The sequence below is a fragment of the Salmo salar genome, chromosome 09, assembly GCF_965601325.2.
Source record: "Salmo salar chromosome 09, fSalSal1, whole genome shotgun sequence".
Lineage (NCBI taxonomy): Eukaryota > Metazoa > Chordata > Actinopteri > Salmoniformes > Salmonidae > Salmo > Salmo salar.
This window is the reverse complement of record NC_138299.1, coordinates 8,012,800-8,037,574: the sequence shown is the minus strand read 5'-3', so window position 1 is coordinate 8,037,574 and position 24,775 is coordinate 8,012,800. Positions and strand designations below refer to the sequence as shown.

General features: G+C 42.9%; 1 protein-coding gene across 1 annotated transcript in view; it reads left to right on the top strand.

The window, feature by feature from the left end:
- The first annotated feature begins 6,344 nt into the window (after positions 1-6,344).
- Positions 6,345-24,775, top strand: part of rcan3 (regulator of calcineurin 3) — a 91,510-nt gene continuing 73,079 nt past the window's right edge. The window contains 2 exon segments of the mRNA XM_082955611.1: positions 6,345-6,483; positions 6,486-6,541. Coding sequence (XP_082811737.1) covers positions 6,345-6,483; positions 6,486-6,541 — 195 coding nt within the window.

Sequence of the window (24,775 nt, the reverse complement as noted above, 5' to 3'; positions counted from 1 at the left end):
TCCATAGGATGTAGTGATTACAATATAATAGCCATATCTAAGAAAACCAAAGTTCCAAAGGCTGGGCCTCATAAGAGGTCATACAATAGTTTTTGTAGTGATTCATATGATGTAAAGAATCTGTGGTGTGTAATGAGGAGCAATCAGACTCTGCACTTGACACATTTATGAAATTGCTTATTCTAGTTACTAATAAGCACGCACCCATTAAAAACATATTCAGGATCGGTGGGTCCGCCACGGGACGGTTGAGCTAACGTAGACTGATGCGATTAGCATGAGGTTGTAAGTAACAAGAACATTTCCCAGGACATACATTTTACATTTTAGTCATTTAGCAGACGCTCTTATCCAGAGCGACTTACATGTCCCAGGACATAGCCATGTCTGATATTGGCAGAAAGCTTAAATTCCTGCAGTCTTGAGACAATATTTTGAACAGAAATTCAATGGATCAGTCTATCACTTTGCACATACACTGCTGTCATCTAGTGGCCAAAATCTAAATTGCACCTGGGCTGGAATAATACATTATGGCCTTTCTCTTGCATTTCAAAGATGATGGTACAAAACAAATACAAAAAAACGGTTAGTTTTTTCTTTGTATTTTCTTTTACCAGATCGAATATGTTATAATCTCCTACATTCATTTCACATTTCCACAAACTTCAAGTGTTTCCTTTCAAATGGTATCAAGAATATACATATCCTTGCTTCAAAGCCTGAGCTACAGGCAGTTAGATTTGGGTATGTCATTTTAGGCGAAAATTGAATTAAAGATCCTTAAGAGGTTTTTCAGAAAATGACTGTAAAAACTGTTAAATCCCCTTGGGTTGATGAGGAATTGAAAAATTGTATGGTTGAGAGGGATGAGGCAAAAGGTATGGCAAATAAGTCTGGCAGCCTGTCACAGGGGTCATTGAATGGAGACCAAGGCGCAGCGTGGATAGTGCTCATTCTTTGTATTTAATGAAATCACTTTAACAACAAAACAACCAAAATGACCAACAACAGTCCCGTCAGGTACACTAGACTAAACGGAGAACAACCACCCACAAAACCCCATGAAAAACAGGCTGCCTAAGTATGGCTTCCAATCAGAGACAACGATAGACAGCTGCCTCTGATTGGAAACCATACCTGGCCACAACATAGAAAATGACAACATAGAATGACACTCTAGACAACCCACATAGAAAAGAGAAAACCCAAAACACATAGACAAAACACCCCCCTGTCACGCCCTGATCAATCTACTAGGGAAAAATGACCTCATACCAGGGTCAGGACGTGACAGCCCAACTGATTGGTAAACGTACTGCAAATTAAGAAATCATGTGACTAAGCTAAATAAAAATAAACTAAACTATGAAACAAAGATGAAATAAAGAATGATATCCAAACCCTTCGGAGCACCTTAAATACATTTTTTTGGAAAAAAGCCAACTCAGCTCCATCAATAATTTAATCAGATGGCTCATTTATCACAAAGCCCACTGATATTGCCAACTACTTTAATGTTTTTTTCATTGACAAGATAAACAAACTTAGGGATGACATGCCAGCGACAAACGCTGACACCACACATCCAAGTATATCGGACCAAATTATGAAAGACAAGAATTGTACTTTTGAATTCCGTGAAGTCAGTGTGGTAGAGGTGAGAAATTATTGTTGTCTATCAACAATGACAAGCCACCGGGGTCTGACAATCTGGATGGAAAATTACTGAGTATAATAGTGAACGATATTGCCACTCCTATTTGCCACATCTTCAGTTTAAGCCTACTAGAAAGTGTGTGCCCTCAGGCCTGAAGGTAAGCTAAAGTCATTCCGCTACCCAAGAATAGTAAAGCCCCCTTTACTGGCTCAAATAGCCGACCAATCAGCCTGTTACCAACCCTTAGTAAACTTCTGTAAAAAATGGTGTTTGGCCAGATACAATGCTATTTCACAGTAACCAAATTGACAACAGATTTTCAGCAAAGACACTCAACAAGCACAGCACTTGCAGAAATTACTGATGATTGGCTGAGAGAAATTTATGATAAAATGATTGTGGAGGCTGTCTTGTTAGACTTCAGTGCAGCTTTTGACATTATCGATCATAGTCTGCTGCTGGAAAAAACGTATGTGTTATGGCTTTACACCTCCTGCTATAACGTGGAAGCCTCTCAAACATAATCCAGGTACAAGCAGGAATTCCCCAGGGTAGCTGTTTAGGTCCCTTGCTTTTTTCAATCTTTACTAATGACATGCCACTGGCTTTGAGTAATGCGGATGACTCAACACCATACATGTCAGCTACAACAGCAACTGAAATGACTGCAACACTCAACAAAGAGCTGCATTTAGCTTCAGAATGGGTAGAAAGGAATAAGTTAGTCCTAAATATTTCCAAAACTAAAAGCATTGTATTTGGGACAAATCATTCACTAAACCTTGAAACTAAACTACATCTCATAATGAATAATGTGGAAATTGAGCAAGTTGAGATGTCATGGTGAAAACATATTGATACAACAGTAGCTAAGATGGGGAGAAGTCTGTCCATAGTAAAGCGATGCTCTGCCTTCTTAACAACACTATCAACAAGGTAGGTCCTACAGGCCCTAGTTTTGTCGCACCTTGATATGTGGTGGTCGCACCTTGATTCAGTCGTGTGGTCAGGTGCCACAAAAAAGGACTTAGGAAAATTGCAATTGGCTCAGAACAGGGCAGCACGGCTGGCCCTTGGATGTACACAGAGAGCTAATATTAATGATTTGCATGTCAATCTCTCCTGGCTGAAAGTGGAGGAGAGATTGACTTCATCACTACTTTTATTTATGAGAGTTATTGACATGTTGAATGCACCGAGCTGCCTGTCTAAACTACTGGCACACAGCTCGGACACCCATGCATACCCCACAAGACATGCCACAAGAGGTCTCTTCACAGTCCCCAAGTCCAGAACAGACTATGGGAGGCACACAGTACTACATAGAGCCATGACTACATGGCAGAGCACATCAAGTAACTGACGCAAGGAGTAAAATTAGATTTTAAAAAAACAGATAAAAAAACACCTTACGGAATAGCGGGGACTGTGAAGCAACACAAAGATTGGCACAGACCCATGCATACACACACACACACACACACACACACACACACACACACACACACACACACACACACACACACACACACACACACACACACAAGATAACATACGCACTATACATACACATGGATTTAGTACTGTAGATGTCTGGTAGTGGTGGAGTAGGGGACTGAGGGCACACAGTGTGTTGTGAAATCTGTGAATGTATTGTAATGTTTTTAAAATTGTATAAACTGCCTTCATTTTGCTGGACCCCAGGAAGAGTAGCGGCTGCTTTGGTAGCAGCTAATGGGGATCCATAATAAATACAATTAGGGTGAAGCATGATGGTGGCAGCATCATGCTGTGGGGATGTTTTTCAGCGGCAGGGACTGGGAGACTAGTCAGGATCGAGGGAAAGATGAACGGAGCAAAATAGAGAGAGATCCTTGATGAAAACCTGCTCCAGAGTGCTCAGGACCTAAGACTGGGATGAATGTTCACCTTCCTACAGGACAACAACCTCAAGCACACAGCCAAGACAACGCAGGAGTGGCTTGGGGACAAGTCTCTGAATGTCCTTGAGTGGCCCAGCCAGAGCCCGGACTTGAACCCGTACTAACGTCTCTGGACAGACCTGAAAACAGCTGTGCAGCGATGCTCCCCATCGAAGCTGACAGAGCTTGAGAGGATCTGCAGAGAAGAATAGGAGAAACTCCCCAAATACAAGTGTGCCAAGCTTGTAGTGTCATACCCAAGAAGACTAAAGGCTGTAATTGATGCCAAAGGTGGTTCAACAGTCCTGAGTAAAGGGTCTGAATACTTGTGATATTTCATAAGAAAAATAGATTTTTATTTTATTTCTAAAAACCTGTTTTTTGCTATGTCATTATGGGGTATTATGTATAGATTGATGAGGGGGAAAAAACGATTTAATCAATTTTAGAATAATGCTGCAACATAACAAAATGTGGAAAAGTCAAAGGGGTCTGAATATTTTCTGAATGCACTGTAGCACAGAACCATCCTGTCAGCTGGCCTCAGATCGACAGGTTAGCTGGTTTGCTACAAAGGCCAGAGGGTAATTCTAGTAGTTTAAAAAATGCTAAGGTAGCTAGTTAGGTATTCTTTTTAAACGCTAAACCAGAATACACACGTGAAATACACAATATCAAACTAACAAGGCTATAATATCTACTTGCTAGGTTAATGCATGGAGAAATGTGCCTTGAAGGAGGACATCAAAGCTTGCGACTGGATGTGTAGTTCTGTATGATAGCCACATTAGCAGCTAACTAGCATTTAATTTTTGGGGAGTAATTACAGCCGAATATATTGATAAAAGTTACCTTCTCCGAGAGAGATTTGCACCGTTATCAAAACATCACGCCAGGGTAAGCCTACACCAAACACAGACCTTATATGAAGTTGTTCAAAAATCCCAGACGAAAAATGAATGGTGAAAAAATGATTGGAACCACTTCCGTGTTTTACCGCTAGGTTTTATGGGTATTATGACTCATACTGTGGTACTCAATATGGCCGAGTCTAACTGAACCACAGAGTGAATGGCAAATACTTCCAGCTGATTGCAAGGAAATGTGCTTCGGTCGACCACATTCGGCTATTGTTTACATATTGTAATGTAACAGGCAGCAAGCGCTGCTTGAACCCTCAACCTATCCCGAAGCCCAGTGCACCATCGACTGTGCCACAAAAGCATGCTTGAGTAGCAGAGTCAATATCCACGCTTATAAACCAGGGTCGCTACAATATTGTGCATCATGTGCAATGAGTCAAGAGACAAGTGAAAGAACCCACCAGCGGCGCAAAAAGTCAGGTAAGCAACACTTTTTAGGGTAAATTTTTTGTTGTTGTGCCCACACAGCTGAAACAGGACTAGTAAAGGCCCATTCTGATTTTTCAGGGGGTGCTGCAGCACCCTCAGCATCCCTAATTCCCGCGGCTGTCCACCTCCTACCACCAAAGGAACAACAGCATGGACAACCGGTAAAGTAACCTCAAATATCATTTTATTCAACATTCTGGCTTGCTGAGACTATTGCAGCTTTTTTTTACAGCAACTTTTTTCAGACTGATATCCATGGAGTAACCATGGTAACAGTCTGATGTTTGGGCAAGGATAAAAGGTGAACCACTTTCCTGGTAGGACTATCAGTTATCCCAAGTTGAACTCAGAATGTACTAAATTTAACTCCTCAAACCTGTTTCGAAGTATATGCCTCAGAATGGCCCGGTTCCAAAACGAATACATTTTTCACCCCTCGCAAACTACGCCTACCTGGGCGCCGGGCCAGATTAATATAATCCCCTCATGGATGGAGTTTACCTCCTTTCGTTTCAGCTCAGCTCGCATTAAACTAATTTTGGCAACTCTGTAACAAAAACCGGTGTACATTGTAGCTTTTAGAGAGAGATTACATTGTTACAGCCTTGGGTTGTTGACATGCTGTACAGTTTTGACTAGGCTATATTCTGCGCTTTGGAAAGAAACGTACCAGTATGTCAATTGTATTTTATCACACATTAAATTGTAAGAATTGTAAATACATAAGGACTAATCATGTATTCAGGCTGCGTAGTGTTTCAAATATATCTTATCAGCCACCAGGGATCATCCTATGCGACCACAGCGTTTGAAATGACCCTCTATTGACTTATTCATGTAGGGCTACACTCTTAGAGAAAAAGGGTTCCTCGGTTGTCCCCATCGGAGTACCCTTTTTGGTTCCAGGTAGAGCCCACCCTTTTTGACTCCAGGTAGAACATCTACCTGAAACCAAAAGAGTTCTTCAAAGGGTTGTCCTATGGGGACAGCCGAATAACCCTTTAAGGTTCTAGATAGCACTTTTTTCCCCTAAGAACGTAGTTTAAATGCTAATGTTGAGTTCTTATAATGGGAAACATGTATAAGGAAAAAAGGAATATCTGCAGCATTTGGTTTGATCAATATCCTCATCACTTGTTGTCTGGTAGGCCTACTGCCTGACTGACATAATAATAGATAGGTTAGAACACTAAGACCATGCAAGGAGCAGGGAAATTACAACATCAATATGTCATATAGATCGATTATTTGATTACTTAAAAAAAAGTAAAAAATCAATACTTTATTTCTGTATCTCTCTCTTTCTTTCTCTCCAGTCTTCTCCCTGCTAGTGCCACAGTAGGGGGCCCTCCTCTCCCCCTAGCAGCTCACCTCTAACCCTCTGTTCCCTGTCCCTGAGCCTGGCTGACCATGCTGCAGGAGGGGGCCAAAGCCTGGAGCAACGGCTCGGAGGCCTACAGCATAGACCCTGAAGAGACGGAGGAAGGGGACATGGTATGTGGGGAGGATGAAGACGAAGTGGAGGAGATGATGGACCTCAGTGACCTGCCCAAGCCCTGTTCGTCTTCAGGGTCCACGAGGCCTTGTTCGAGGAGGACCGCCACCGGGTGAGACTAGTGGGGATGTCACTTCCTGTTTCAGATGTGCCACACCTTCTGGTTGACTTGTAGGCTAAACTAAATTAAGGCCGTTAGGAAGCAATTCACCCGAAATGTTGTTTTGATTTAGCGTGTGTGCATGCATGCATGCGTGTGTTATGTATCTGACTATCCATGTGTGTGTTACCTTACATGAGTTCTGTTCGTCTCCCAACCACAGATTCAGTTCTCCACAAATAGCATGATGTCATTACCTATCGAGAAATTGCACCCCACACAGCCTATCCCCAGCCTGGCCAAATTCAGTCATCTCTCCCACAGTGGCTGCCAATGGCCCAGGAAGCACACCTGCTGCTACAAGGTTTATTGGTGACACATATGCCAGGAAACATCCCATGCTGGGGTCTGATATAATGACTCACACCCTACCCCTAGATGAGCCACTTGCCATATTCAGTCACATTATATCATTGTATGCATGCACATGTGGTTAGCTTGGCCTTAGCATGTGCATGCATGCACTGATGAAGTTCTTTCATGAACACACACACACAGGCTCACACACATGCAAAATCAAGCACACACGCATTCAAGCACACACACACACACACACACACACACACACACACACACACACACACACACACACACACACACACACACACACACCACCTAAGCTGAACCTATGGGCCCTGTGCCCCTCTGTGACACAGTTGGTGGATCAAGGCCTGCCACATCTTTATCTTCTAGGGATGACACACAGCCCAGGCTGTCTAAAATAAAATACTTTTTAATTTTCTGCCCCTCTAATCCAATTAGGCTGTCCCAGCATCCATCCCTCCATCTGGCATGCCTCACATCCCCCTCTCTTTCTCACTCCCTCTCTCTCTTGATTCTTTACCTCTATATTTCACTCACCCAGTTCCCGCTCTCATTACCTCACTCGCTCCTTTCAATTCCCCCTGCACTCTTTTTTTCTCTCCTTTTCATTCTCTCTTTCCCTCTCTCTGTCTCCTTGGACAAATGATAACCAACACACAAGCAGGCAACAAAAAAATGGCACACAAATAAATGAATCTCTCTCATTTTGTGAATTTGGTTGTTTGTACACCCTTTGCTCCTTGTAGTTGATTCTGCCCCCCTTCCCTCCCCATCCTTTGATTCCTTTTAAGTAGAAATGCCACCCCCTCACACTTCAATTAACGGATATCAATACATTGTCACCGTACACTGCATTTGAATAGGCCTGACTAAAAATAACAATTTCAACACTTATTTGAAGATTCGAAAACTGGGAACGAAATGAGAAGGTAACCTTTCAAAGGTTAAGGAAAAAAACTCTCGATGCCCCCACGTGAATGTTGTAAGTAAGAGAGTAGGTGGTCATTTTTGGTCATTGTATCCATTAACAAACATAATAACACATACGTGGAATTAACATACAGTACGCATCAAGGGGGGGGGGGGTACTGTCATGACTTCCGCCGAAGTCGGCTCCCCTCCTTGTTCGGGCGGCGTTCAGCGGTCGACGTCACCGGCCTTCTAGCCATCGCCGCTCCATTTTTCATTGTTCCATTTGTTTTGTCTTGTTCCCGGCACATCTGGTTTACATTCCCTAATCAACTGAATATATATATATATATTCCTCTGTTCCCCCCATGTCTTTGTGTGGGATTGTTTTGTTACGTGTTTTGTATTGACGCGCCTAGCTGGTTTTTCCCAGGATTATGTGTCAACCCGGAGTATGTTTAATTGTTAAACATTTTTGCTTATTTGTGATTTTGTCGTGCTTTGCACTTTTGCCTTTGGCTGGAGGTTTGTTGGACACTGTTGCATCCGTCTGTTGTTTGCTTCTGCCGAATTAAGTGTGCGCCTGATCACAACTCTCTGCTCTCCTGCACCTGAATTCAACACCAGTAGCGTATACGCTGACAATGTATTTCAAGGCCTACCTTCAAACTCAGTGCCTCTTTGCTTGACATCATTGGAAAATCAAAAGAAATCAGCCAATACCTCAGAAAAAAATTGTAGACCTCCACAAGTCTGGTTCATCCTTGGGAGCAATTTCCAAATGCCTGAAGGTACCACGTCCATCTATACAAACAATAGTATGCAAGTATAAACCCCATGGGACCATGCAGCCGTCATACCGCTCAGGAAGGAGACGCGTTCTGTCTCCTAGAGATGAACGAACCTTAGTGCGAAAAGTGCAAATCAATCCCAGAACAACAGCAAAGGACCTTGTGAAGATGCTGGAGAAAACAGGTGCAAAAGTATCTATATCCACAGTAAAACGAGTCCTATATCGACATAACCTGAAAGGCCGCTTAGCAAGGAAGAAGCCACTGCTCCAAAAACACCATAAAAAGCCAGACAACCGTTTGCAACTGCACATGGGGACAAAGATCGTACCTTTTGGAGAAATGCCCTCTGGTCTGATGAAATAAAAATAGATCTGCTTGGCCATAATGACCACCGTTATGTTTGGAGGAAAAAGGTGGAGGCTTGCAAGCCGAAGAACACCATCCCAACCGTGAAGCGTGGGGGTGGCAGCATCATGCTGTGGGGGTGCTTTGCTTTAGGAGGGACTGGTGCACTTCACAAAATAGATGGCATCATGAGGAGGGGAAATGATGTGGATATATTGAAGGAACATCTCAAGACATCAGTCAGGAAGTTAAAGCTTGGTCGCAAATGGGTCTTACAAATGGACAATGACCCCAAGCATACTTTCAAAGTTCTGGCAAAATGGCTTAAGGACAACAAAGTCAAGGTATTGGAGTGGCCATCACAAAGCCTTGACCTCAATCCCATAGAAAATTTGTGGGCAGAACTGAAAAGGTGTGTGCGAGCAAGCAGGCCTACAAACCTGACTCAGTTACACCAGCACTGTCAGGAGGAATGGGCCAAAATTCACCCAACTTATTGTGGGAAGCTTGTGGAAGGCTACCCGAAACGTTTGACCCAAGTTAAACAATTTAAAGGCAACGCTACGAAATACTAATTGAGACTATGTAAACTTCTGAACCACTGGAAATGTGATGAAAGAAAGAAAAGTTGTTATTCTGACATTTCACATTCTTAAAATAAAGTGGTGATCCTAACTGACCTAAGACAGGGAATTTTTACTAGGATTAAATAGCAGGAATTGTGAAAAACTGAGTTTAATGTATTTGGCTAAGGTATATGTAAACTTCCGACTTCAACTGTAATATCTTTGTTGCTTCCATTCCCAAATCTCTATTGCATTGATTCTTTCTCATCTGTAAGAACTCACATTCCAATTCCAGCCTGTCTCCTACTTACCAGCAAGACAACATTCTAGTCAGTCACACACCCCCCTTTCTTCTCCACACACACACACACACACACACACACACACACACACACACACACACACACACACACAGACACAGACACAGACACAGACACACACACACACACACACACACACACACACACACACACACACACACACACACACACACGTGGCATGTGTGGGCTAGTCTGCCACTGTAATCAGGTACTGTAGGGCTCTGTAGTCGGAGCAAGACGTTCCATAGCTTTATCAAATGCTCTTAACTGCTGGGACTCCAAAGAGCTTTTCCCCCCAGCTGCATTAGCAAAGGGAAAAACCTAGTGACACACTTTCTTTATCTGAATTACATTTCCGTGACCTACTCTCAGCAGAAATGGAAAGGACTTAGAATTTTTGTATTTATTTTTTTGCTTTTTTTTTTGTTGCATTTTCCAATTAAGCACCCTCAAAACAAAAGTGAAAAGATATTAGACAACAATAGGACAAAGTGACGGTAACAGACGAGCGTAACAAACTTTTTTTTAAACGTAATAGTACCTGCTCAAAAAAATAAAGGGAACACTAAAATAACACATCCTAGATCTGAATTAATGAAATAATCTTATTAAATACTTTTTTCTTCACATAGTTGAATGTGCTGACAACAAAATCACACAAAAATAATCAATGGAAATCCAATTGATCAACCCATGGAGGTCTGGATTTGGAGTCACACTCAAAATTAATGTGGAAAACCACACTACAGGCTGATCCAACTTTGATGTAATGTCCTTAAAACAAGTCAAAATGAGGCTTAGTAGTGTGTGTGGCCTCCACGTGCCTGTATGACCTCCCTACAACGCCTGGGCATGCTCCTGATGAGGTGGCGGATGGTCTCCTGAGGGATCTCCTCCCAGACCTGGACAGTCTGTGGTGCAACGTGGCGTTGGTGGATGGAGCGAGACATGATGTCCCAGATGTGCTCAATTGGATTCAAGTCTGGGGAACGGGCGGGCCAGTCCATAGCATCAATGCCTTCCTCTTGCAGGAACTGCTGACACACTCCAGCCACATGAGGTCTAGCATTGTCTTGCATTAGGAGGAACCCAGGGCCAACCGCACCAGCATATGATCTCACAAGGGGTCTGAGGATCTCATCTCGGTACCTAATGGCAGTCAGGCTACCTCTGGCGAGCACATGGAGGGCTGTGCGGCCCCCCAAAGAAATGCCACCCCACACTACGACTGACCCACCGCCAAACCGGTCATGCTGGAGGATGTTGCAGGCAGCAGAACGTTCTCCACGGCGTCTCCAGACTCTGTCACGTCTGTCACATGTGCTCAGTGTGAACCTGCTTTCATCTGTGAAGAGCACAGGGCGCCAGTGGCGAATTTGCCAATCTTGGTGTTCTCTGGCAAATGCCAAACGTCCTGCACGGTGTTGGGCTGTAAGCACAACCCCCACCTGTGGACGTCGGGCCCTCATACCACCCTCATGGAGTCTGTTTCTGATCATTTGAGCAGACACATGCACATTTGTGGCCTGCTGGAGGTCACTTTGCAGGGCTCTGGCAGTGCCCCTCCTGCTCCTCCTTGCACAAAGGCGGAGGTAGCGGTCCTGCTGCTGGGTTGTTGCCCTCCTACGGCCTCCTCCACGTCTCCTGATGTACTGGCCTGTCTCCTGGTAGCGCCTCCATGCTCTGGACACTACGCTGACAGACAAAGCAAACCTTCTTGCCACAGCTCACATTGATGTGCCATCCTGGATGAGCTGCACTACCTGAGCCACTTGTGTGGGTTGTAGACTCCGTCTCATGCTACCACTAGAGTGAAAGCACCGCCAGCATTCAAAAATTACCAAAACATCAGCCAGGAAGCATAGGAACTGAGAAGTGGTCTATGGTCACCACCTGCAGAACCACTCCTTTATTGGGGGTGTCTTGCTAATTGCCTATAATTTCCACCTGTTGTCTATTCCATTTGCACAACAGCATGTGAAATTTATTGTTAATCAGTATTTATTCCTAAGTGGACAGTTTGATTTCACAGAAGTGTGAAGTGTGATTGACTTGGAGTTACATTCTGTTGTTTAAGTGTTCCCTTTATTTTTTTGAGCAGTATATATACAACCATACATAAAAGTCATAATAAAGAGTAAAATAAAAAATACTAATAATGAGACATTGGATCATATGGTCACCTGCCGTAAGCTACATATTATACATTACGTGTGAAACATTATATAAGGATTATCTAGAGATTCAATCAATGTGATGTGGGGGGAGATTATCCATATAGTCAATGAAAGGTTGCCAAATTCTATAAAATGTCTTTAACTTATTCCTCAAGCAGTAAGTGATTTTCTCCAGTGGGATACAACTATTAACTTCCGATAGCCACATTGCAAATGGCAGGGAGGAATTCGATTTCCATTTCAAGGCAATACATTTCTTAGCAATCGCTAGCAATATTTCTGTTAGCTTTATAGTATGGCCTTGCCTAAGATTGGTGTTAGTAAAGTTACCCAGTAGACAGACCTCCGGGTCTAAAGGGAATGCAACCCCGTGAATTGAGGATATGGTATCGCATACCCCCTGCCAGAAACCGTGTAGTTTTGAACACTGCCAAGTGGAATGGAGGAATGTTCCTTCATCTGAGCCACATCTAAAACATAGGGAGGAGATATCAGGGTTGAACTTGTGTAGTCTAGATGGGGTGATATAGAGCTGATGGAGGAAATTAAACTGGATCAGTCTGTATCTGGAGTTCAATGTGGATGTAACACCATCCCTGCATAGGTCACTCCATAGACCCTCATCAAGATCAATACCCAGATCTCTTTCCCATCTAAGTCGGGGTTTATCTAGCTCAGGCAGCGTTAGTCCTAACATAAGAGCATCGTAAACACGGGAAATGGTCTTGAACAGTGGTTGGTCTGCGTGGCAGAGTTGTTCAATAGGTGACATCATAGGTAGGTTCCATTGTCATTTGAGAGTCACCCTAATAAAGTTTCGTAGCTGTAGGTAGCTAAAGAAGTCCCTGTTAGACAAGTGGTATTTCCGTTTCAGCTGATCAAAAGACATAAGAACTCCCTCCTCATAACAGTGTTCCAGAAGAGTGATCCCCTTATCAGTCCATGGTCTAAAGTTACTATTCTGGAAAAACATAGGGATCAGTCTGTTGTTCCATAAAGAGGTTTTAGGGGAAAGAAATCCCTCTTGTCTGAACAGCTCATGCAGTTTGCACCATGCCAGGACAGAATGTATGAATAAAGGGTTGTCTGTGATGGTTTTTATAGATTTTCTGTCCCATTTGTAAAACAATTCTGCCCCTGTGTCATCATTTACCTCAAGCTTTTCAATGTTCAACCATGAGGGAGAGGGACCATTGTCAAACGTCTGAGCCAGAAACCTAGACTGTGCAGCCCAGTAGTACATTTTAAAATTGGGGAGGTTTAAGCCCCCTTGACCGTAATCCAGGGTCAGTTTGTCCAGGCTAACCCTCTGGGTTTTGCCATGCCAGATAAACCGTCTGGTCAGCTTGTCGAGAAAGGAAAAGAATGCTGTGGGCACAGGGATAGGGAGAGATTGAAACAAATATAGAAATCTGGGCAGGACATTCATTTTAATCACACTGATTCTACCCAGTAGAGTGAGGGGCAAGTCCATCCACTTACACAGGTCACCCTCCACCTTTTGCAACAAGCTGGCCAGATTGAGTTTATAGAGGTTGTTCAGGTTACCATCCACCATTATGCCCAAATATGTGAAGCCCAGAGGCGACCATCTAAAAGGAAACTTGTGCTTGATGGTATGATGGTCAAAGACAGACAACGGTAAGATTTCGCTTTTATCAAAATGAACCTTATATCCAGAGAAAGAACTATAACACTGTAGTAGGATCTGGTTAAGTACCTCCATAAGGTAGGGTACCAACAGCTCCCTAAATTCTCTATAGAACTCTAGAGGGAAGCCATCCTCCCCAGGAGATTTATTAGAAGGTAAGTATTTAATGGCTTCCAACAACTCAGGAGCTGAGAAGTGTTCACTCAGGCGCTCTCTGTCTTCCTCTGACAGGCATGGGAGGTTGAGAGAGGAGAGAAAGGAGTCAATCTCTGATAGATCATCACTTACCTTCCTCTGCTTTCAGTTGCCATGCCAATACTTTGTGAGCTTTCTCTCCAAGCTCGTAATAACGCTGTTTTGATTTCGTAATGGCCCTCTCAGCTTGATATGTGTTCAGAATATTATATTTCAGTTTTTTATTTACCAAAAGCCTGTATAGATCTTTAGTCGGGCCTCTTTGGTAGGTTTTCTCTAGCCCGTAGATTTCAGATTCAAGGACATTCAGTTCCGCACCGTGTTTTCTCTTCAACCCTTTAGTATAGGAAATGATCTGTCCCCTCAGATAGGCTTTCAATGTTTCCCAAAGAATGAAACTGTCAGGAGCGGAGGGTTTGTTTGTCAAAGTAAAAATATTGATCTGCACTTTGATAAATGCACAAAATTCAGGTTGCTTTAGGAGTGTAGAATTTAGTCTCCATCTATATGCTCCATTTACCTTGGTAGGAATGGAGATTGATAATGCCAGAGGAGAATGGTCACTAAGCAATCTGGCGAGATACTCCATATCTAGCACTCTATGAAACAGTTGGGTCGATAGTAAAAAGTGATCTATGCGTGTGTGCGTAGAAACACAATGTCAGCCTTTAATTTCTTAAGGTATGTATAGACTCTTTTCCTTTTAATCAGGCTGTTAAGACCTTTTACGTTGAATGTGACATATTTTAGTGGATTAAGCATAGGTTGGGTTTCAAATATGTAACCGAATGGAAATCTCTCATATGTAAATAGTCAGGAAATGTTTCAACTTTGGTTTGAAGGCAGAAGTGACCTGTGTGTCTCTTCAGGAAGGAAACCACAATAAACATGGAAAAAAGAAGGGAAAAAAATCCCAAACACCCCGATTGTCAGACTAAAACAACAATCCCAACAATCAAACATGAATGCACTTGTAGAGATACGTTGCTGCTCGCTTTCCATCTTGCTCTTACTAGCTAAACCTTGGCGTAAACTAAAACCTGCGAGCTCTCTAAATTGAAAACAAACGTTGTGAATAGACATTTATGGCTGAATATTTACTGCCCACGGTAAGGGCTGCTTGAGTCTCTTTTCGGGAGAGGAGAAACATAAATGGTGGGAAAGCAGTGGGCCTAAGCCCACTTATTTGCCTCGCCCAGTGGATATTGACTAAACCAAAATATACTCTCCTGTAAATGTAATAGAACTCACTCCGTTAGTTGAAAATGTACAAATCAATAATAGCGACCGGATAGCGAGGAAAACGGATCCAAATTCCAAGAAGATATCAGCAGTTCAGTCCAGATAAGAGAAAACAAACAAACTGGATCTTATCCCCCAGAGAGACCGTTTTCAGACGCGGTTCAATTCTTTGAGAAAAGTGAACACTTCTCCCGGTGTGTTGAAGATATGGCTTCGGCCTTTGTATTGAACTTTCATCCGCGCAGGGTGGATGAGGTAGCCGGTGATGTTCTTCTCCTTCAGTGCTTTGGCGGCAGGTTTGAACTGCTTGCGACGTCTGGCGAGATCGGCACTCATATCCGGGAAAAGGCTGACCCTCTTGCCATCGATGGTGATGTCCCCTTTGGCTCTTGCGAGTTGCAGTATCTTCTCTCTGTCTTGGAAACGGAAGAACCTGACCAGGACGGCCCGTGGGGGCTCATCTGGCCGGGGTTTCGGTGCTGATGTTCTGTGGGCGCGTTCGATTTCCAGCGGCTTGGTGAAGTTGATTATGCCTAGGACATCCGGGATCCATTGAGTGAAGAACCGGGTCACGGCCCTCGCTGTCCTCTTTCAATCCCACCACACGGATATTACTACGTCTGCTCTGGTTCTCCATCTGGTCTCCTTTGTTTTTCAGGTAGGCATTGTCCTTCTGCAGTTGTATCAGAACCTGGTCATGTCGAGCGGCGGTATCTTCAACTGTGCTAATGCGCAACTCGGCCTCAGTCGTTCAGCCGATTTCTTGTCAATTTTCATAGAAAGACCTTTGTTACCATCCTGAATTTCCCGGAGGAGAGTAGCCAGCGAGCCTGCCGAGAGCAACAGTCTGGAACTGTCGTCTGAGTTATGAGGGCTAATGCTAATCTTGCTAGCTGTGGCGTTATCGTTATCTTGGGAATCAACTACGTTTTGGTCGTCCTTCTTGCCTCTCGGTCGGAGGTCCATGGCTCTTTGGGAAGGTAAGTACTTGACAATTTATCAGCCGATGTTAGAATATTATTTCAACGTTGTTATTTAGGTAATAATAGAATAACTTTGAAGAGCTTGGTTTGTCAATGTCTGCTCAGCTCCGCGGCATTACGTGCTCCTCTAGATTTTTTTTTATAACGCTTCGTAATTCTACCTAGAAGTTATGGCGGCCCAGTCTTTCCTCCCCGTCGTTATAGAGTGATAGCCTCATGGTAATTCTTTATTTTACAGCCCAATTTCAGCTGGTACTTACCTGATATTTACATAGAAACTATGTGGGAATAATGTCTAGAGCAAAGAATTCAACCCAATTGGTAACTACCAGTACCAAATGGTACATAGAATATAAAATAGAGAATAGAATAGATTAGTAAGCATTGAGCTGTAAAACAAAGCTCTTACACAACTAATTTATTTAGTTTGTATTTTATATTAATTGCCCTAGATTAGCTGCACTTGTTATTACACCGATATAAATGTCAGTCTTAGAAGGTCACACATGATGTGGCTATGCTGGTGAGGGGTGTGTGAGGGAGTTTTTGGTTAGTAATAGAGACAAGAATGGGAAGGGTGGAGGTGGAGGGGAGGAGGTAAAGGTCAGTAAGGCTATTAAGACTTCCCATTTCTTATACAGTCCATGCCAGCAGCCTAATCAGCCTACCGCAAGGTTTTCAGATGCTCTCAGTGCGGCTGACAGGAACAATACTAGTAGGCTACTTTCACTGCCTATCATGATTAAAGTAGAACCCCCATCCCAAAACCATAAGACAATGAATGCTCTTTGTGGTGCAGACATACTGCAATAAAACAGTAGCGGAGCATTGGTAGTGCAAAAAAAAGTTAGTTATTAGTATCTCCATACAATGTAGTGCTTTGAACACCAGGAAAATCCAATACATAGTAGGTATATTAAGTTTAACTATACTGAATACTTTTTCCATCTGCACAAAAAGATTATTTAGCTCAAATTTTGTCCACAAATTTGTTTACATCCCTGTTAATGAGCATTTCTTCTTTGTCAAGATAATCCATCCACCTGACAGGTGTGGCATATCAAGAAGCTGATTAAACAACATGATCATTACACAGGTGCAGTAAAAGGCCACTCTAAAATGTGCAATTTTGTCACACAACACAACATGCCAGAGATTTCTCAAGTTTTGAGGGAGCGTGCAATTGGCATGCTGACTGCAGGAATGTCCACCAGAGTTCTTGTCAGATAATTGAATGTTCCTTTCTCTACCATAAGCCACCTCCAACATAATTTTTTAGAATTTGGCAGTACGTCCAACCGGCCTCACAACCGCAGACCACGTGTAACCACGCCAGCCCAGGACCTCCACATCCGTCTTCTTCACCTGCGGGATCATCTCAGACCAGCCACCCGGACTTCTGATAAAAATGTGGGTTTGCACAACCGAATCATTTCTGCACAAACTGTCAGAAACCGTCTCAGGGAAGCTCATCTGCGTCCTCGTCATCCTCACCAGGGTCTTGACCTGACTGCAGTTCGACGTCGTAACTGACTTCAGTGGGCAAATGCTCACCTTCGATGGCCACTGGCTTGCTGGAGAAGTGTGCTTTTCACTGATGAACCCTGGTTTCAACTGTACTGGGCAGATGGCAGACAGTGAGTATGGCGTCGTGTGCGTGAACAATTTTCTGCTGTCAATGTTGGGAACGGAGTGCCACGTGGTGGCGGTGCGGTTATGGTATGGGCAGGGATAAGCTAAAGACAATGAACACAATAGCATTTTATCGATGGCAATATGAATGCACAGAGATATCGTGATGTGATCCTGAGGGCCATTGTCGTGCCATTCATCCGCTCCGCCGTCACCTCATGTTTGAGCATGTGTCACGTCCTGACCAGTATAAGGGTTAATTGTTACTGTAGTTTGGTCTGGACGTGGCAGAGGGTATTTGTTTTATGTGGTTCGGGGTGGTGGTTTTTGTAGAAGGGCATTTGATTTATGTATTCCGGGGTTTTTTTGGGCACTGTGTCATATTCATGTATTTCTATGTTTTGTCTAGTAAATCTGTTTCTATGTTTAGTTAATTGGGGTTGGGACTCTCAATTGAAGGCAGGTGTTGTCTCTTTGCCTTTGATTGAGAGTCCAATATTAGGGTGTGTTTGGGTTTGTATTTTGTGGGAGATTGTTTCTTGTTTTGCCTGGTTCTTGGTTTGCTGTGTGTGCCTTACAAGACTGTCTAGTTCGTTTGTGGTTTTGTTTACGTGTTTATTTTGGTTTTTCCTTCTTTGTCCTTAATAAAGAAGATGAGTATACACTTCCCTACTGCATTTTGGTCCTCTATTCCCGACGACAACCGTTACAGCATGATTATGCACGGCCCCATGTCGCAAGGATTTGTACACAGTTCCTGGCCTGCATACTCACCAGACATGTCACACATTGAGCATGTTTGGGATGCTTTGGATCAACATATAGTTTGGGATGCTCTGGATCGACGTATACGACAGCGTGTTCCAGTTCCCACCAATATCCAGCAACTTCGCACAGCCATTGAAGAGGAGTGGAACAACATTCCACAGGCCACAATCAACAGCCTGATAAACTCTATGCGAAGGAGATGTGTCGAGCTGCATGAGGCAAATGGTGGTCACACCAGATATTGACTGTTTTCTGATCCACGCCACTACCTTTTTTTTAAAGGTACCTGTGACCAACAGATCTGTTTTCCCAGTCATGTGAAATCCATAGATTATGGGCTAATTAATTTATTTCAAATGACTGATTTCCTTATATGAACTGTAACTCAGTAAAATCTTTGAAATTGTTCCATGTTGCATTTATATTTCGTTCAGCAGTAACATCATCGCCCTGATGGCATTGTATTGTCATTGTGCACTGTGCCATGTAACCCTCAACTCCTCATTACAATTAGTCAGAGTGGTTAGGGTCAATTTGATTTGAAAACAGTCAATTCAGGGAGTAAACTGAAATTCCAATTTAATAATTGAAAACATTGCTTTTATTTTCAATGACTTCACAATAGACCGAAGAGGATAAACAATTACAAAAGTTCATACCTTATTTTTATTTCATCACTTCCCGATTTGATCGAAACCCTGCAATTCGTGCTATAGTACGCTATAGTGAAAGCACAGCATTGACTGTTTGTACAGTTGGGGAGCAGCAGAGCCATATAGAGCAGAGGTCAGTGTTGTGGTCTGTGTTTGTTTGTATCTAAAACCGAGAGATTAAAGCCAGTCTGAAGGATAAAGATAATATTGGATGGAGCTGCTGTGCTGCGTGTGTTATGTTGTCCGTCTATTTTTGGGTTTCTGTCCCGTAGGGGAAACGTGCGGGAGGGCGCACAGAGAGCTGAAGGTCACCCATGATGCACTGTTGCAGAGTGTGTCCATCGTCCATTCCTCTGGAAGACTTCTGGAAGTCTTTGGTGAGGTAAGCCTTACTCATAGTCAAGTTTATGGTCTTGTAATGGCTGATCTCAGCATCCACAAGGAAATCTTGAGCACGTCTGTCACAAGACATAATGACTGCCCATACAAAAAAACACATCAAAATTGCAGTTTAAAATAACGTCTTCACCTCAATTGTGAATTGCAGTTTCACATGGGAAATTTCAATAAATGCTACCTTGTTGAAGTTCGATAACCAACGTTTTATGCAGGTTGTTGTTTTTGAAGGAGGGGATGACATTTAAAGTACACTGTTATTGTGTCCTTTGGAAAGGACATCGTCTTGTTCTTTGCTTATGCCTTTTGCCGCTGCAATTTGCCTGGCAGGGAGTCTTGCTGGAGGATTAAAATTCTATGTATTACACTCTCTGTTCTTCTCTTTTTCTATCTCCCCCTATGTCTCTTTCTCTCCACTTATCCCTGTCTTTATCCACCTCTCGTGTCCTTAATTACTCTCCATCTCTCTTTTATCCCTTCTCTCTCAAGCTCTATTTATTCCTCTCCTGTCATTTCAATCTCTCTGCCTCTCTCTCTCTAAAGGTACAGTCTATTTTTATTTCCCTGGCATGTTAGCTACAGATGAAGTCGGAAGTTTACATAAACTAAGGTTGGAGTCATTAAAACTCGTTTTTAAACTCCTCCACAGATTTCTTGTTAACAAACTATAGTTTTGGCAAGTCGGTTAGGACATCTACTTTGTGCATAACACAAGTACATTTTCCGACAATTGTTTACAGACAGATTATTTCACTTATAATTCACTTTATCACAATTCCAGTGGATCAGAAGTTCACATAATTTGACTGTGCCTTTAAACAGCTTGGAAAATTCCAGGAAAATTATGTCATGGCTTCAGAAGCTTCTGATAGGCTAATTGACATAATTGACATAATTTGAGTCAATTGGAGGTGTACCTGTGGATGTATGTCAAGGCCTACCTTCAAACTCTGTGTCTCTTTGCTTGACATCATTGGAAAATCAAAAGAAATCAACCAAGACCTCAGAGAAAAAATTGTAGACCTCCACAAGTCTGGTTCATCCTTGGGAGTAATTTCCAAACACCTGAAGGTACCACGTTCATCTGTACAAACAATAGTACGCAAGTATAAACACCATGCGACCACGCAGCCGTCATACCGCTCAGGAAGGAGACGCGTTCTGTCTCCTAGAGATGAATGTACTTGTGCAAATCAATCCCAGAACAACAACAAAGGACCTTGTGAAGATGCTGGAGGAAACGGGTACAAAAGTATCTATATCCACAGTAAAACGAGTCCTGTATCGACATAACCTGAAAGGCCGCTCAGCAAGGAAGAAGCCACTGCTCCAACCCCACCATAAAAAAGCCAGACTACGGTTTGCAACTGCACATGGGGACAAAGAGCGTACTTTTTGGAGAAATGTCCTCTGGTCTGATGAAACAAAAATAGAACTGTTTGGCCATAATGACCATTGTTATGTTTGGAGGAAAAAGGGGGAGGCTTGCAAGCCGAAGAACACAATCCCAACCATGAAGCACAGGTGTGGCAGCATCATGTTGTGGGGGTGCTTTTCTGCAGGAGGGACTGGTGCACTTCACAAAATAGATGGCATCATGAGGAGGGGAAATGATGTGGATATATTGAAGCAACATCTCAAGACATCAGTCAGGAAGTTAAAGCTTGGTCGCAAATGGGTCTACCAAATGGACAATGACCCTAAGCATACTTCCAAAGTTCTGGCAAAATGGCTTAAGGACAACAAAGTCAAGGTATTGGAGTGGCCATCACAAAGCCCTGACCTCAATCCCATAGGAGATTTGGTGGCAGAACTGAAAAAGTGTGTGCGAGCAAGGAGGCATACAATCCTGACTCAGTTACACCAGCTCTGTCAGGAGGAATGGGCCAAAATTCACACAACTTATTGTGGGAAGCTTGTGGAAGGCTACCCGAAACATTTGACCCAAGTTAAACAATTTAAAGGCAATGCTATCAAATATTAATTGAGTGTATGTAAACTTCTGACCCACTGGGAATATGATGAAAGAAATAAAAGCTGAAGAAAATCATTATCTCTACTATTATTCTGACATTTCACATTCTTAAAATAAAGTGGTGATCCTAACTGATCTAAGACAGGGATTTTTTACTTGGATTAAATGTCAGGATTTGTGAAAAACTGAGTTGAAATTTATTTGGCTAAGGTGTATGTAAACTTCCGACTTCAACTGTAGATCTCGTAATGGCATCGTAAAAACAGGAGAGAGACTTAAAAGGAATGGGAACACATTCTATCCTTAAGCAAAGTTCCATCCATTGCATTTATGTGCCTGTGGGTTTCGTAAATAACAATGCTACTTCTCTGTCTGCTTGCCTCGTGAAAATGACACACTTAGTCTTGGAACACTGGGCTGTCTTTAACATTTGTTTATCCTCTTGTCTTTCCAGCTGCTGGCTATTCAGGCTGACATACAGTGCATTTGGAAAGTATACAGACCCCTTACAGACGTTACAGCCTTATTCTAAAATGGATTAAATAAATAAAAAATCTTTATCAATCTACACACAATACCCCATAATGACAAAGTAATAACAGATTTTTAGACATTTCTGCAGATTTATTCAAATAAACAGAAATACCTTATTTACATAACTATTCAGACCCTTTGCTATGAGACTCGAAATTGAGCTCAGGTGCACCCCGTTTCCAATGATCATCCTTGAGATGTTTCTACAACTTGATTGGAGTCCACCTGTGGTAAATTCAATTGATTGGACATGATTTGGAAAGGCACCCAGCTGTCTATATAAGGTCCCACAGTTGACAGTGCATGTCAGAGCAATAATTAAGCTACAGTTTGATGTCGAAGGAATTGTTGATTCAACAAAGGTGCTTCAACAAAGTACTGGGGAAGGGTACCAAGACCTTTCTCCAGCATTGAAGGTCCCCAAGAACACGGTGGCCTCCATCATTCTTAAATGGTAGAAGTTTGGAAAAAACCAAGACTCTTCCTAAAGCTGGCCACCCGGCCAAACTGAGCAATCAGGGGAGAAGATAACCAAGAACCAGATGGTCACTCTGACAGAACTCCAGAGTTCCTCTGTGGAGATGGGAGAACCTTCCAGAAGGACAACCATCTCTTCAGCACTCCACCAATCAGGCCTTTATGATAGAGCGGCCAGAAGGAAGCCACTCCTCAGTAAAAGGCACTTGTGTCACGTCCTGACCAGTAAAGGGGTTATTTGTTATTATAGTTTGGTCAGGACGTGGCAGGGGGTATTTGTTTTATATGGTTTTGAGTGTGTGTTTATGTTGAGGGGCGTTTTATTTATGTTTCCGGGGTTTTTGGTTTAGTTCTATGTTGTACAGTTCTATGTCTGTTTCTAGGGTGTTTATTTCTATGTTTAGTATTTGGGATTAGGGCCTTCAATTGGAGGCAGCTCGTTATCGTTGCCTCTGATTGAAGATCCTATAATTAGGAGTTTGTTTGTTTTGGGGATTGTGGGAGATTGTTCTTTGTATTGCTGTGAGCCTACAAGACTGTTTGTCGTCCGTTCATCGTTTTCTTGTTTTGTTTCGTGTTTAATAAAAATGAGCATTCACATACCCGCTGCGCCTTGGTCCATCCATTACGACGACCGTGACAACTTGACAGCCCGCTTGGAGTTTGCCAAAAGGCACCTTATTAAAGGACTCAGACTATGAGAAACAAGATTCTCTGGTCTGATGAAACCAAGATTGAACTCTTTGGCCTGAATGCAAAGCGTCACGTCTGCAGGAAACCTGGCACCATCCCTACAGGATGTCCTTGAGTGGCCCAGCCAGAGCCCGGACTTGAAACCGATCGAACATCTCTGGAGAGACCTGAAATAGCTGTGCATCGACGCTCCCCATCCAACCTGACAGAGCTTGAGAGGATCTGCAGAGAAGAATGGGAGAAACTCCAAGTACAGTTGTGCCAAGCTTGTAGCGTCATACCCAAGAAGACTTGAGGCTGTAATCACTGCCAAAGGTGCTTCAACAAAGCACTGAGTAAAGGGTTCTGAATACTTATGTAAATGTGATATTTTCTGGGGGGTTTTTATATACATTTGCAAAAAATTCTAAAAACCTGTTTTGCTTTGTCATTATGGGGTATTCTGTGTAGATTGATGAGGGGGGGAAACGATTTAATCCATTGTAGAATAAGGCTGTAACGTAACAAAATGTGAAAGGGTTCTACATGGAACCCAAAAGGGTTCTACCTGGAACCAAAAGGGTTTTACCTGCAACCAAAAAGGGTACTTAAAAGGGTTCTACTATTGGGGACAGCCGAATAGCACTTTAAGGTTCTTAGATAGCACTTTCTAATAGTGTACATTACGCGTTATAATGCATTTTCAAGGAATACTCTTCCTATCATTTGGTCAGTACTGGTCTTCCTTGGCTGTGCACTCATCCAGGTTTGTCCTCTGCACCTTGCTTCTCTTGTTCTCGCTATCTCTTTCTCGTTCTTGCTTTTTCCCTTTTCCCCATGACTCTCTCTCTCACTCTCCCCCCTCCTTTCTCTGTTTCTCTCTTTCTCGTTCACTCTCCTCTCTTTAACGCTCTATGTTCTTTCTCTCTCTGCTCTCTCCATTCACTCCTTTCTTTCTTTCTTATTCCTTTACCCTCCCTCCCCACATGCTCCCTTTCTCTATTGCTGTCTCCCCCTGGCTCCCTGTGCCTGTACTTGGCTGCTTTGTTTTATTATTAGCTCGACCTAAATTATGGCAGCTGCAGTGGCGCCAGGGGGTGGCTGAGCAGGGCCGAGTGAGGAAGTGTGGCACTGGCAGCCTCTATCGCTGCGAGGTCACAGTGATGGTGTGTGTATATGTGTGTGTGTGTGGGGGGGGGGGGGGGGGGACAGTGCTGTTTTTAGGCATAAGCGACATACGGGAGCCCCCAACCAAAAAAGGAAGTCAGTCGGGGTCTCAACTTACTGTTAGTTAGGATAGTAGAATACACAACGTTCAATTTTGAAATTTGGTAGCACATCAGCAGTTTTCCTCATGTTATGTCAGTCTCTGACTGTCATTCAATTAGCCCATGTCCGCTAACAATTTATACACTGCTCAAAAAAATTAAGGGAACACTAAAATAACACATCCTGAATGAATTAAATAATATTATTAAATACTTTTTTCTTTACATAGTTGAATGTGCTGACAACAAAATCACACAAAAATAATCAATGGAAATCCAATTTATCAACCCATGGAGGTCTGGAT